General features: G+C 46.8%; 1 protein-coding gene across 4 annotated transcripts in view; it reads left to right on the forward strand.

Annotated features, from left to right (window-relative positions):
• The window catches only part of DHX8 (DEAH-box helicase 8), a 50,179-nt gene extending 38,241 nt beyond the window's left edge, over positions 1 to 11,938 (forward strand). For all 4 annotated transcript variants that reach the window (XM_084857366.1, XM_084857369.1, XM_084857367.1 and 1 more), the window contains 3 exons: positions 1,716 to 1,912; positions 3,441 to 3,620; positions 8,976 to 11,938. In XM_084857366.1, coding sequence (XP_084713492.1) covers positions 1,716 to 1,912; positions 3,441 to 3,620; positions 8,976 to 9,195 — 597 coding nt within the window. In that variant the 3' untranslated portion in view covers positions 9,196 to 11,938. The remainder of the gene's footprint in view (positions 1 to 1,715; positions 1,913 to 3,440; positions 3,621 to 8,975) is intronic.
• Positions 11,939 to 15,663: the final 3,725 nt, after the last annotated feature.

Genomic DNA, 15,663 nt, shown 5'->3' on the forward strand with positions numbered 1-15,663 from the left:
TGACTTCAAGCCTCATCCTTATCTGTTCAGTTTGCACTGCTGGAGTCACCCACATCAGCTTCTTTGTTTTAAAGCACAAAGGGGACGTATAATGGGCACAGCAGGAAATGTAAAGAGTTGGCATTTAATTCCCTCCTAAGTTAACTTGTGGTATGTTTAATTATCAGTAATTCTCTTACGGTTCTAACGGTCCAATGCTTTAAATACTTGACCATTATTTGGTGGTATTTATGTGATATTCATCAAATATTTCAGCAGCTCAAATGCCCAGCTCTACAAGGTAAGTAAAATCTAATACGAGCTAATACAGGTGGGAGGAGCATTGGCAGTGACCCTCCCTCACCGTTGTGTCAAAGTCCAACAAAATGGATAATTTCAAAATGTGCAGACTGTGTCATGAGTAGCAATTGGGATAAATTTGTTCAGTTGACATTTTCATGCAGACCTACCTAATTCGTACTTCCTGAACCAATGCACAAACCAAAATGCAGTTATTTTTTGATACTCACATTTCTCCAAATGGTGCAATACGGTTCTCCAATAAAAGTTGCACAAAAATGCATATATTCGAGGGAAGTGCATACTGAAATGGAAATGAAATGAAAATGTATAAACATTAGTGGAAGCTGCTAGCAGAAACACGCATATTAGGCAAAGTTGCATACAAAAATGGGGTATATTAAGAGAAATAGCAGGAAAATGCCTACACATTTTTATACAGACCGCCATTTTTTTAACTGATGTGGAAATGGGGCAAAATTAATTGAAGTTCAGAAAAATGAGAAACCGAGAGAAACTGAAATGGACAGGTTTGTCCCGAGTCATGAGCCAATGAGGCTTGATTAGTTTCATATACTCGATATGAAAATCAAAAAGGAGTGCGAAATTTGTGCAGAAATAGTTTGCTTTTTCTGCTTGTGTAACTGTTGCAGCTGCCAGACCATTAATAAAAGCAAAAACTCCACCCCTCTCCAGATCTGCCCACAGAGGTCCCTTGGTAATGCCAGCCCCTTAAAATAGTGGGATTAATTCAGTAATCATGTAAAATAATAATGTGGTGGTTTCCAATTATTTGCTTGAAAACTAGAGATTTTATTTTAAAAATCATAGTTGTGTCTTTTCTCAGTTGACTTAGCATAAATATTGTTGTTAAGCATCTCAGTTTTATAAAATATGTTAGGTATTCCAATAAAGACGCAGTCCTATGGGATTGGCTCTGGGTTCGGAGACCTCCATCTTTCCTGTGCTCTGCCGGCAAGAACCAGGCAGGGCAAGAGGAGGCAATTTCACCTCTGTTAGCTGACTTGGCTTTTGATGTGTGGGAGGGGACTGGAGAAGCCATAGGATATTGCACAATGTGGCCTCCCGCCCAGCAGCATGCCCCCTTTTCTCTCTCTCTGACTTCGCTTATGAGGTTGTAGTTGCAACCTCATAAGAGAAACTTTCCGCAATGGCTGGGAGGGGGTGGGAGAGGGAAGATCCACAATTGGATCTCTTCCAGCACCCTCATAGCACTGTCTGCAGGTCCAGAGGACAAGATCCGCAGCATCCTATGGTGCCCAAGATGCTGTCTAGGACCATAGGATTGCTCACTAAGTAATTGCTTATAAAATTGAGTTCTGTGCATGTTTCAGTACTTTGCACTGACACTCTCAGCAAAGTACCAAATAGCAAGATGGCTGTTAGAGAAAACTGACTTCCTGTCACCTGTGTAGGACAAGCAAGCTCTTGCTGATCAGAAGAAAGCGAAGTTCCATCAGACTGAAGGGGACCATCTCACACTTCTGGCCGTTTACAACTCCTGGAAGAACAACAAGTTCTCAAATCCTTGGTGCTATGAAAACTTCATCCAAGCCCGTTCACTGCGCCGTGCTCAGGATATTCGCAAACAGATGCTGGGCATCATGGATAGGTGAGGGTGTGGTCAGGGACAAGAGAGAGATGCCTTTTCAGCTTTAGAACAAGGTGACCTGACCACAGTTATCCAGAACCTGGTAACATCCAGGCATGATTATTGTAATGTGTTTTACGTGGAGCTGCCTCTAAAAAGTCTTCAGAAACTCCAGCTGGTATGGAACATGGCAGCCAGGTTTTTGACAGGGGCTGGCTGGTTCAGTCATGTTACACCTTTACTGAAAGAGCTTAATTGGCTCTCAGGTTGTTTCTGAGTACAATACAAAGTGCTGATTTTAACCTTTAAATCTCTAATGCGGATGAGAATCGTGTGGCCCTCCAAACATAGCCATGGTGAGGGATGATGGGAGTTGCAGTCCCAGCAAAATCTGAAGGGTCACATGTTTCCCCATCCCTGCTCTAAATGATCTGGAGCCAGGTAAACAGAAGGACCACCTGCCCTTTCTCTGTGTTCCCTCACCTGTGGAGGTTAGATGTGTGGCTACTGGAGCACCTTCTCCATGATTGTGCCCGAGGTATAGAACTCTCTCCCAAGGGAAGTCTGCTTGATGCCTTCATTGTTACCCATAAGGCACCATGAAAATTCTGTCCTGTTCATTAGGGGTTTTGATGGGTGGTTTTGTTTTTATTTATAGTATTTTTATCCTGCTCATCAGCCAGAAAAGGCTTCCGTTCATTGTTCATTGAAAATCAATGAACAAAGAAGACAGTCCCTGTCCTCGGGCTTACAATCTAAAAAAGACATGACACACAAGGAAAAGGCAATGGCGAGGGAAGAGGAAAAAAATTAAGTGTGTCTGGTTTTTAAAATTGCCTCTGTAGCATTCTTTGATAGACTTTGTATACCAACCATGGTGGAAAGTGGTGTTAAGTAAAGTAGGACAAGGGGTTAAAATATTGCCTGAAGATACAAAAGGGAAGAAACTAAAGCCTAGGAATGTCTGAACCTAGGATTCTCAAAGACAAACTTAACTGGCATGTTATGCTAGGTCACACCCAGCTGAGCTCCAGATAATGTACTTATTTGTTGCTTTTGCAAAATGTGTGTCCCACTTCAGGGAAAACCCTCTCAGAACAGGTACTATGGTTAACAAAAATTAAAGCAACAATAAACAACCCAGCCTGTAGCACTGTGCTGGGGCGTGTGCCTTTTAGCTTGCCCACCTGCAGTTTGCGCTGCTCTAGGGCTTTTGGGAAACCCAGTAGAAGTATCAGTGCCATGAAGCTCAGTTCAGCCTTCCAGAGCCCTCATTGTTAGGACTGTGCTGCCCATAGGGGGCAGTTCTTAACTAACTTTTCTCATGAAGCGTCATTCAGGTGATGGAAATAGTAGACTCAGTTTAGATAATCTAATGTTGGAAATGAACTTTCAAGTTGGGGGAAACTCTTGTCTGGGCATAGCCTTCTAAGCAACCTCCCTCCTGAGGGAGGGCAGACTTAACTGGAGCTTATGTGGGATTTGGCCCAACCTGGCATCAATACAAGCATCTGCTCTAAACTCTTCCATCACTCCTCTGGTTTTGCAGGCACAAGCTGGATGTCGTGTCATGTGGCAAAGCGACGGTACGAGTCCAGAAAGCCATTTGCAGTGGTTTCTTCCGGAACGCAGCCAAGAAAGACCCTCAGGAGGGCTACCGGACTTTGATTGACCAGCAGGTGGTCTACATCCACCCCTCAAGTGCCCTCTTCAACCGCCAGCCTGAATGGTAAGGGGTTGGGGAGTTGACTAGGAAGTGAGGTCCGTTTGCAAAATGTGAAGCATTTGCTGCCTTAGTGCTAGATATGGGGAGAACTAAAAGTTGGGAATAAAGGAATACACCCCTATTGCTCGGGATTTGAGTATGGGGCCCTGGCATTCAGTTGACCCTGTGCTTGACTGTGTAGTGCAATAGTGTACAAATATCTGGATGTATCATTTTTTAAGTGTGTGTAAACACATTGTTTTACTTGAGCCCTTTGAATATACCCTTCCTCTATACTCCTGAAGTCTAGAAATGTGGGATTTATTTGTCCCCCTGAATTTCCTTTATTCCTTCTCTCTGCTCCAATATGTTGTGGTACAATAAAGTTAAGGTGGAGCTTCATGGGCATAAGTTACGGCATTACCTCATGTGGCAGATTGTGGTGGAGAAATTCTTAATATTCTCAGTATCAGCTAGCATATATTCCACAGCACACCTTACATCAGCATGCCAAAAAGAAAACATACTTGTCAAGTTCTCTCCTCTGAAAGCCTACAGTACTACTGGGACTTGGGTTTCTATGGGCAGACAAGACAGAGATGCTGTGGGTCTGCAGAAGAACTGAGAAGGAAGTGGGGCTGTGTCCTCTTCAGGATGGAATTGCACTCCCCTTGAAAGACCGGGCATCATCTGGGAGTGCTTCTGGACCCAGCCTTGCTCCTGGATGCTCAGGTGGCAGCTGTGCCTTGGTGTGCTTATTGCACAGTTTTGGCTGGTGCACCAGCTACGCCCCTTCCTAGATAAATCGGATCTGGTCAATGTCACCCTGGGCCCACCCAGACTGGATTACTGTAACACACGCTACTGGAATGTTTGGAAACTTCAGCTTGGGGGAAAACGCTATAGCCAAACTGATGTCTGGAGCCCGCTTTGCTGATCAGTTTTGTTTTAACTGCACTGGCTTGCATTTTGTTTCCAGGTGCAGTTCAAAGTGCTAGTTCTTGCCTACAAAGTAGGGCCAGGATAGTTGAAGGACCACCTCCCCCCTTTGATTTATTTTTTATTTATTATTAAATTTATTAATCGCCCATCTGGCTGGTCACCCAGCCACTCTGGGTGATGTACAACATACAATAAAAACAGTTTAAAACAATAAAATTCTACAATAAAAACATTTTCTAAAATACCCTAACCCACCCCAAATGCCTGCCTGAACAGCCACGTTTTTAATGCATGACGGAAGCTCATTAAAGAGGGGGCATGACGGAGTTCCCTAGGGAGGGAGTTCCACAGAGTGGGGGCCACCACAGAAAAGGCCCTCTCCCTCGTCCCCACCAGTCTCGCTGTCCTGGCTGATGGGACAGAGAGAAGGCCATCCGAGGCTGATCTTGTTAAGCGGCCTGTCTGGTGCTGCTGGAGGCGCTCCTTAAGATAGGCTGGGCCGGAACCATATAAGGGTTTTAAAGGTCAAAACCAACACCTTGAATTTGGCCCGGAAAACAACTGGTAACCAGTGCAACTCCTTCAGCACTGGAGTGATGTGATCTCGCCGGCGGCTGCCTTTAATCAGGCGAGCCGCCGCGTTCTGTACCAGCTGCAGTTTCCGAACCGTCTTCAAGGGTAACCCCACGTAGAGCGCATTACAGTAGTCTAAACAAGAGGAGACCAGGGCATGTACTACCGATGGGAGCAGATGGTCAGGAAGGAAGGGGCGCAGCCGCCGTATCAGATGGAGTTGATACAGCGCTGTCCGGCTCACAGCTGACACCTGAGCCTCCACGGACAGCTGGGAGTCCAAAATGACCCCCAGGCTGCAGACCTGGTCTTTCAAGGGTAGCCGTACCCCATTCAACACCAGGTCAACATCCCCCAGCCTCCTCTTGTCTCCCACCAAAAGTACCTCGGTCTTGTCAGGGTTCAGCTTCAGGCTATTCCTCCCCATCCAGCCACTCACCGTCTCCAGACATTTGGACAGGGATTCTACAGCCAACCTTGAAGATTTAAACGAGAGGTAGAGCTGCGTGTCATCCGCATATTGATGACACTGCACCCCAAACCTCCTGATGATAGCCCCCAGCGGCTTCACATAGATGTTAAATAGCATCGGGGAGAGGATGGAACCCTGTGGCACCCCACAAGTAAGTGGCCACGGGTCCGAAACCTCCTCTCCCAGTGCTACCCTGTAGTACCTGCCGGAGAGGAAGGACCGGAACCACTGCAATACGGTGTCCCCAATGCCCAACCCCTCCAGGCGGTCCAGGAGGATACCGTGGTCAACGGTATCAATAGCCGCTGAGAGGTCGAGGAGAACAAGAAAGGAGCATTCACCCCTATCCAGAGCCCTCCTCATATCATCTACCAAGGCGACCAAGGCCGTTTCTGTCCCATGCCCAGGCCTGAAGCCCGACTGAAATGGGTCTAGATAATCAGTTTCTTCCAAGTGTGCCTTCAACTGCACCGCCACCACCCGCTCAATCACCTTGCCCCAAAATGGCAGATTTGAGACTGGGCGAAAGTTGTTCAAAACTTGAGGATCCAAGGAGGGCTTCTTTAAGACCGGTCTTATCACTGCCTCCTTGAGGGCTGATGGCATCACTCCCTCCTCAAGGGAGGCATTCACCACCGCCTTGATCCCCTCACCCAGCCTCTCTCTGCAGCTCATAATGAGCCAAGATGGGCAAGGATCAAGTAAGCAGGTGGTTGGCCGTACCGATGAAAGCACCTTGTCCACTTCATCAGGAGGAAGAAGCTGGAACCGATGCCACAAAACCGGTTTGCCACAGGCCGCCTGTTGCTCACTAACTGTATCCACAGCGTGCAGAGTAACACATCTAATCTGATCAATTTTATCTGCAAAGTGCCTTGCCAAGGCCTCACAGGAGGCCTTAGAATGCTCCAGTGGTTCCGGAGCCACAGGACCAAGCAGGCTCCGGACCATTTGGAACAGCCTCCTGGGACAGCACTCTGCAGACGCGATGGAGGCAGCATAATATTCCTTTTTTGCTGCCTTCACCGCCACGTGATAGGCTGAAGATACAGCTCTAGCCTGTGTCTGATCGTCTTGGGAGCGAGACTTCCGCCACCGGCGCTCTAGCCGTCTCACCTTCTGTTTCAGAGCTTGTAACCGCGGATTGAACCATGGTGCAGTCCGAGCCCTGTTCAGGGGGAGAGGGCGTTTCGGAGTCACCTGATCTAATGCCCCAGTGATTGCGGCATTCCAGCCACCCACCAGGGTCTCGACCGAGTGGCCGTTGGCGTACCCCAGAGAATCCCCAAGCGCGTTCAGGAATCCATTTGGATCAATAAGACGCCTGGGGCGGACCATTTTAATGGGTCCTCTGCCCCTGCGGAGGGGTTGTGGAACCGAGAAGTCCAACGTCACCAGATAGTGATCTGACCATGACAAGGGGGTGGTGGATATACCCCCGACTTCCAGATCACTCCCCGCTTCTCCAGAAACAAACACAAGGTCTAGTGCATGACCGGCTACATGGGTGGGCCCAGTTAGAATATGGTGCAGCTCCCAGGAGGCCATGGTCTCCATCAAGTCCCAAGGTGCTCCTGTGAGGATGGCCTCCGAATGTACGTTGAAGTCCCTCAACACCAGTAAGTTAGGGGACTGTACACGCACATCAGAGACCACCTCAAGCACCTCGGCCAGGGAGTCAGTCGTGCAGCGGGGTGGACGGTACACGAGCAGAATCCCCAGACTGCCCTTCGGGCCCAATCTCCAGTACATGCACTCAGCAACCTTGGTCTCCCGGAGAGGGGGTCTGGTGAAGACCAAGGACTCTCGGTAGATAACAGCCACTCCCCCTCTCCGATCCCCAGCCCTCGGCTGCTGTGCATACGAAAATCCAGCTGGACACATGGCTGCAAGGGTTGGAGCAGCAGCCTCGGCCAGCCAGGTCTCCGTAATACATGCCAGGTCTGCACCCTCATCCAGGATCATGTCATGGATGAGGGAGGTTTTCTGGGTAACAGACCTGGCATTGCAGAGCAGCGAACGAAGGCCAGAAGATGGGGTCACACCTCCCCCAGCCATCCTTTGGCTCTGGACAGGCCCGGAGCAGGGGACAGATACTACACATCTCTCCCTTGTTCCCCTTACCTGGCATGGCCTGCCCCTAGCGCTCCGCCGGCGCCTGCCGCCCAGCCTCGGTATCTTCTGGCCCCCAACACTCCCCCCATTGCCTCCATCAGGTGGACACATGCCCCCTCGCTCCCGCCTATCAGGCAGGCTACCCACCCCTAAAACCACAACAAAATCCCCCAGGAAAAAGAAGACACACACACACACACACACACACACATACACACAAAACAATTAAAAATCCCCTTAAAAATAATGCCAGGCCGGAGTCCACAGGGAAGGCCAGGTGGTGGTGGTGGTGGTGGTGGTGGTGGTGGTGGTGGCGGCGGCGGCAGCGGCAGCAGCTGCTGCCGCCGCAGGCCCAGCAGCAGCAGGCGCGCCTCTTCCCCAGTGATGGTGGTGGCCTCTCCTGCAGGCCCTGGCTCTCCCAGGCCACCTCAGCCAGCCAGCTTATGTAGCCCCTCCAGGGAGGGCAGGTGGAGCAGCACAGCTGGCTCGGTACCTGGGGGCCTGGTCCTGCAGGGACTGGCGGTCTGCCAGGCAGAAGTCTCCAGGGAAGGCCTGGTGGTGGTGGCAGTGGCGGCGGCAGGCCCGCCTCTTCCCCGGTGGTGGTGGTGGTGGCCTCTCCTGCAGGCCCTGGCTCTCCCTGGCCACCTCAGCCAGTCAGCTTATGTAGCCCTTCCAGGGAGGGCAGGTGGAGCAGCACAGCTAGCTCGGTACCTGGGGGCCTGGTCCTGCAGGGACTGGCAGTCTGCCAGGCAGAAGTCTCCAGGGAAGGCCTGGTGGTGGTGGCAGCGGCAGCAGGCCCAGCAGCAGCAGGCCCGCCTCTTCCCCAGTGGTGGTGGTGGCCTCTCCTTCAGGCCTTGATTCTATCCCCCCACTGCATTCAACATTGGAGGCCTTGCTATGCATCCCACCACTTTCAGAAACACGATTGGTTGGGACCTGAGACAGCACTTTTTCTATTGCAGAACTAGGGAGGCTTTGTTGACTTCCTGTCTTTTAAGGTTTGTGTGGGCTGCTAAGATTAGATCAGCATGTAGATCAGCCAGGATCAGAGCAGCCTGTCAAATTTTGATGCTGAATTCATTTGGGAAGGATTCAAAACCTGATGTTTGATTTATGCCCTTGTTCTTGCTGAGGCTGTAGTTACCCTGGTTGTGGGAATCTGTCTTTATATAACGTGTATGAGGGAGATCTCATAGAGTAAAAATGGGGAAGAGCTTCATTTGAAGAGTAAGTGATGCCCTAATCCACCCACCCCCTGTGCTGTCCTCTTCCCACAGGGTGGTATACCATGAGCTTGTGCTCACAACCAAGGAGTACATGCGGGAGGTCACCACTATAGATCCCCGTTGGCTGGTGGAGTTTGCCCCAGCCTTCTTCAAGGTCTCCGACCCCACAAAGCTGAGCAAGCAGAAGAAGCAGCAGCGCCTGGAGCCACTGTACAATCGCTACGAGGAGCCCAACGCCTGGAGGATATCGCGAGCCTTCAGGCGACGATGAGCCATCTTCCTTCATGCCAAGAACTGTTGGACATCCCTGTGGCACCCAGTCCTGTCTCAGACAGACTTGGGCCATCTAATGCTGTTTAAATCGCCAGACAAAGGATGGAGGGAGGTGGGAGGAAATGCAGCTGTGAGCCACCACCTGATTGACATCGTGGTTGATTTTGGAGATGTCTGTTATCTTGGACAGCAAGGTTCCTTTAGTTCTGTTCAAGGATCAGAAGTGGCTGTGTAATTCTGGACTGACCTAGTTACTGAAACGCCTTGTTGAGTTTCAGTTTGTATGCTGCCCAAATTGGGGACTGAGGAAGAACACCAAACTCTCTCTTTGAGATCTCTTCCCTTTGGCATGGATGTATGCCCACTGGCAGCACAGTTGAATGGCTGTACTTTTGGAGGAAGCAGGAAGAATGCCCAGACTTTGGTATGGGGTAGTGCTGCTTGGATGTGGTCTGTCAGGTGTACTGCAATGTCACTGTCCACTTCCTGTCTGAATCCAGACAGCCCACAAAGGCTTTTGGTGTAATGTATACTAATTTAAAAAAATGTTCACATACGTCGGAACTGCTGTCATTAAAGCAGTGTTCCTGTATTTGATCAATAATCTTCCCTAGCAGCTTTTTAAAAATTTAAGACAGGAAAATCTGGGGACAGTGTGTCGCACTTTTCTGTCTTTTCCCACTAAACAGTCTGTCTTCATTTGTTGGAAAATGCTGTCTTTTCTCATAGTGCTGGACAGGAGCCCAGTGTTGCAGTACTTTTAGGAGAGAATAGTGATGCAATTTTACTTGGGGGAGGAGGGGCAGGAAGCTTGCTACTGGCTCAACAGCTGCAGGACTGTACACAGCAGCCTCCACATCACAGCTGCTGGCAGCTCTTTGCTTGCCTAATGAGGAGGGTAAGGGAGGTTGTGCAATTTTTTTTATATTTTTTTGTCCTGGATGTGTCTGATACAAAGAGGGATTTTTAAATAAGTTCTTTGCTGTGAATTTTCTCTTGGACTAGAAACTGTCTACTATGTTCAAGCTGCTCATCTTTTTGTTGTTGTTGAGATGCTAAGGGAATTACAGGGCCACAGTAGTGACCCTAGGTTATGGGTGAGTTGGCTGAATCACATTCCAGCATTATAACCAGAAATGATTAGTTATACGACCATGGTTTTGTGTTTTTTTTTAAGACAACCCCTTCTCTCTCCCCTCCCAATCTCAAACACACATTTAAAGAGGGCCAGCTTCATTCACTTCCATGCTAATGCAGTTGGTGAAAGCATTGTTTAGACTGCTGTAGGTGTTTTGCAGTTCCTTTGATTCACTTCCCATCAGAATTTTGCAAGAATTTTGCAAGGTGATGCAGAGAAGGTGGGTTGAATTAAGGAGCATATACAAAGAACCTTCGTTTATTATGAGGCAACAGATAATTTTGCATTCCAAATTGCTGGAAAATTATTTTGTAGAAGTACCTCCCTACACCATATCTTTTCCTGATGTGCTTAGAGAGATCCACAAAAGGACAGATCCAGTGGCTGTACTTGGCATTATCATAGCAAAGAGCTGGTATATGGCAGCTAGAAGCTGGTTGAAATTCTTTGCCACAGCTTTAAGCAGTTAACACATCTGGTTTAAATTAATTTATAAGAATAAATGTGTATGACTTGAGAGCTGGAAGAGAAGGAATCTCTGGTCTATAAGTAAAACGGTTTTTCACCAAAAAGACAGCAAGGAGAGAGATGTGGCCTTGAGGCCTACAGTGAGGACAAATTCCACTGATCTGAAACACTACAAGTTATGGTGCTGCCCTCGGGGAGAAAAGGATTTTGTGCACGTCCAGCGTTGGGAAAGGGCAGGGGCTGGGTTGGGACTGGTCCTCAGAATGCAAAGGCTTGTGCATGTCATATTGACCAGAGTAGTATTCAAGCACACACACACAATCTGATGCTCTTGCTACTGTGCTGTTTCCCTCATGCTTTATACAGATCAATCATGTTACTGAAGGAAGAGGGGGACTAAGCACCCTTAAATTTATTCCAGATGTCCCTGATTGCCCAGATGCAAAAACATTTTTTACTACAAGGCCGGATTTTTTGTATTGCAATACCATAGTAACATTCACAATGGAGATTTGACATAACTCCATTTTTAAAAATAGCAAAGCAGTGCAGTCTATTGTGGTCATATGGCCCATTCAGGTTAAAACACAGAACATAAAAAACAGAAGAAAAGCAAAAACAAAAAACCCATACAATTCATATACAGTCAACCAGTTTAGCTCCTGTTGGCATAACAGTTAAGAAAAAGTTAGTCTCCTGCACCGTAATATATGGGACATCCGATAGACAATGCACAACCCGTTTTTTGTCTGGATAGCCTGGTAAGCTAGTAAAAAGAGGGCAGATTATACGATATCTTATCTTGCAGTATAAAAATGCATTTGTCATAATTTCAGGGCCTCCCCATCTTACACAGATAGACGCTTATTGAAATGGAATTCTCAAAAAACTTCCCTAGAGTACTAATGTAGGTAGACAATGAAATCTTGCAAGTATAAGTGCTCTGGGAGCTTGTGTTTCTTAAGAGAAATCAGGTGAGATGGCGAAGTGCCATAATCTGGTAGAATTCCATGAGCCATGAGGGCCTGCTCTGTTGGCCGCACAATACAGATTTTGTCTTTCAGTATTGCATAAACTTTGGGTTGATATTTTAAATGCTTGTTGTTGCCCAACCATTAAAAGGAATTCAAATGCAACACCAATTGAATTAGTTTTACATCCGATTATACAGGGTGTAGGATTTACTGGAATATATGTCTGCTAACATTAGATGTACAGAACTACATGATGATGAAGGAAAGTAAATATGTAACAAATGTTAGTGTCTGGGCCCACAGTTGGTTGTCACAAACCCTATACCAGTTTCCAAGAACACAGCCACAAATACCCCAAAAATGCTTGCACTTTTTTCAGAGCAGAATTGGTCATTTCAATCCATATGCAGATACCATATAATAACTGAACCAATGGCTTAACTTTAAATACCCTAACAGATGGGGGGATACTACAGACACTTCAGGTATAAGAGAAATGAACAACTGCACATGTCCTGTAGGTTTAAGTGTATAATTGTGTTGTGAGTTCCATTTGGGGCTGAAAATAGAGCCCTAAATCCTTAAAAACCCTTAGAAGGAAGCCTCCAATCTTGGCTGCCATAGGATTTCTCATATCCTGGCCTCTCCTCCCACACCAGGAACCCCCCCCCCTTTTCCTTCCCTCTGAGGCTGCTTTTGTGGCCTCAGGAAGCAGCCAGCACAGTTCTTTCCACGACGGCTGGGAGGGGAACTTGGAGCCCCCCTCCAGATGTCGCAACAGTGTCTACAGGATCGGAAGGGGGACACCAAACAATCCTATGGTCCCTGGGATGCTCTCCCAGGGACTACAGGATTGCTCTCTTACTCTGTATTCCCCTGGAGAAAAAGACAACTTTAGATTTTACAAAGTTTATGACTATTGAGAGTTTATCACTATCTGAAAAAGTCTGTAAAAGTCACCTTAAACCCAGTTGGGTTAAAGATAATACCACAGCATCTGCGTGTAACAGTAATGTGATCTGACTCAGAGCAAGCTTTCAAGGGTGTCTTTCTATAGTCAGCAATGAAGAAGCCAAGTCATTCTAAAATTACTTGAATCAAAATTGGGCCAATATGCATGCCTTTTTTACATCCCTATTTATCGTGATCTTGTCTGACTTTTGGCCCTGTTGACCACAGGTTTGGGAATACATGTTACAAATGAGAACAATCTTCTACCCATAGAAGTTTTTTCTAATTTATCCCACAGTTGCTTTTTCAAAACAGAATCAAAGCCCCCTTTCTAGTCAATGAATGCAGTAAATCATTTATCTCTGCTTTGTTGTTGTTGTTGTTTATTTGGTCATTCGCTTCCGACTCTTCGTGACTTCATGGACCAGCCCACGCCAGAGCTTCCTGTCGGCCGTCGCCACCCCCAGCTCCCCCAAGGTCGAGTCCGTCACCTCCAGAATATCATCCATCCATCTTGCCCTTGGTCAGCCCCTCTTCCTTTGGCCTTCCACTTTCCCTAGCATCAGCATCTTCTCCAGGGTCTCCTGGCTTCTCATTATGTGGCCAGAGTACTTCAGTTTTGCCTTTAATATCCTTCCCTCAAATGAGCAGTCTGGCTTTATTTCCTGGCGTATGGACTGGTTTGATCTTCTTGCAGTCCAAGGTACTCTCAGAATTTTCCTCCAGCACCACAGTTCAAAAGCATCTATCTTCCTTCGCTCAGCCCTCCTTATGGTCCAGCTCTCGCAGCCATAGGTTACTACGGGGAATACCATTGCTTAAACTATGTGGACCTTTGTTGTCAGTGTGATGTCTCTGCTCTTCACTATTTTATCAAGATTTGTCATTGCTGTCCTCCCAAGAAGTAAACGTCTTCTGATTTCCTGGCTGCAGTCACGTCTGCAGTAATCTTTGCGCCTAGAAAGCCATAATCTTGGTTTTTTTGAGGTTTAACTGCAACCCAGCTTTTGCATTTTCTTCTTTCACCTTGTCATAAGGTTCCTCAGCTCCTCCTCACTTTCAGCCATCAAAGTGGTATCATCTGCATATCTGAGATTGTTAATGTTTCTCCCAGCGATTTTAACTCCAGCCTTGGCTTCATCAAGCCCAGCACGTCGTGTGATGTGTTCTGTGTACAGGTTGAATAAGTAGGGTGAGGGTATACAACCCTGCCGTACTCCTTTCCCAATCTTAAACCAGTCCGTTGTTCCGTGGTCTGTTCTTACCGTTGCTACTTGATCGTTATACAGATTCCTCAGGAGGCAGACAAGATGACTTGGTATCCCCATACCACCAAGAACTTGCCACAATTTGTTATGATCCACACAGTCAAAGGCTTTAGAATAGTCAATAAAACAGAAATAGATGTTTTTCTGAAACTCCCTGGCTTTCTCCATTATCCAGCGGATATTGGCAATTTGGTCTTTAATTCCTCTGCCTTTTCTAAACCCAGATTGTACATCTGGCAATTCTCGTTCCATGAATTGCTGGAGTCTACCCTGCAAGATCTTGAGCATTACCTTACTGGCATGTGAAATAAGTGCCACTGTTTGATAGTTTGAACATTCTTTGGTGCTTCCCTTTTTTGGTATGGGGATATAAGTTGATTTTTTCCAATCTGTTGGCCATTCTTGTGTTTTCCAAATTTGCTGGCATATGGCATGCATCATCTTGACAGCATCATCTTGCAAGATTTTAAACAGTTCAGCTGGGATACCGTCATCTCCTGCTGCCTTGTTATTAGCAATGCTTCTTAAGGCCCATTCAACCTCACTCTTCAGGATGTCTAGCTCTAGCTCTAGCTCACTGACCACACCGTCAAATCTATCCCTGATATTATTATCCTTCCTATACAGATCTTCCGTATATTCTTGCCACCTTTTCTTGATCTCTTCTGCTTCTGTTAGGTCCTTGCCATCTTTGTTTTCGATCATACCCATTTTTGCCTGGAATTTACCTCCAATGTTTCTAATATTCTGGAAGAGGTCTCTTGTCCTTCCTATTCTATTAACTTCTTCCGCTTCCGCGCATTGCTTGTTTAAAAATAATTCCTTATCTCTTCTGGCTAACCTCTGGAATTTTGCACTTAATTGGGCATATCTCCCCCTATCACTGTTGCCTTTTGCTTTCCTTCTTTCTTGGGCTGCTTCCAGTGTCTCAGCAGACAGCCATCTTGCCTTCTTGGTTTTCTTTTTCTTTGGGACATATTTTGTTGCCGCCTCCTGAACAATGTTACGAACTTCTGTCCATAGTTCTTCCAGGACCCTATCTACTAAATCTAGAATCGGATCTGGTCAATGTCACCCTGGGCCCACCCAGACTGGATTACTGTAACACACTGTACATGGAATGTTTGGAAACTTCAGCTTGGGGGAAAATGCTATAGCCAAACTGATTTCTGGAGCCCACTTTGCTGATCACATCACCCTAGTTTTGTTTTAACTGCACTGGCTTGCATTTTGTTTCCAGATGCAGTTCAAAGTGCTAGTTTTGGGTGCCCCTTCACGATTTAGCTCATGACGACATTGAGGTGCTCAAGCTCCAGCACTCCAACAAGGTAACGCTGGAGTCTCTCTGCTTGGGTTAGTATATTTCTCTGCTAAAGAGGCCAGCACTATGCAATGGTCCAGTGTGGGTTTACTAGGACAAAAATCAATTTGATTTTATATCATAAAGCTTTTGTATCATAAAGGTATAATAGAAAACCAAAATCATTTGGTTTTATATTATGCCGGAATATCATCTTCCAAGTGAACAATTGCATCAGATGCCTTGTATATAGTTCGCCTATGATGGACAAAAGTCTGATTGGGTGATAATTATCTAGGACCTTCAGCCTCTCCTTTTTCTAAATCAGGAACTATAATTACCTTGGCCCACGTGTCAGAGATACGCC

This window comes from Heloderma suspectum, chromosome 5 (genome assembly GCF_057233095.1).
Source record: "Heloderma suspectum isolate Gila_16-S chromosome 5, 16-S_ref, whole genome shotgun sequence".
Taxonomy (NCBI): Eukaryota; Metazoa; Chordata; class Lepidosauria; order Squamata; family Helodermatidae; genus Heloderma; species Heloderma suspectum.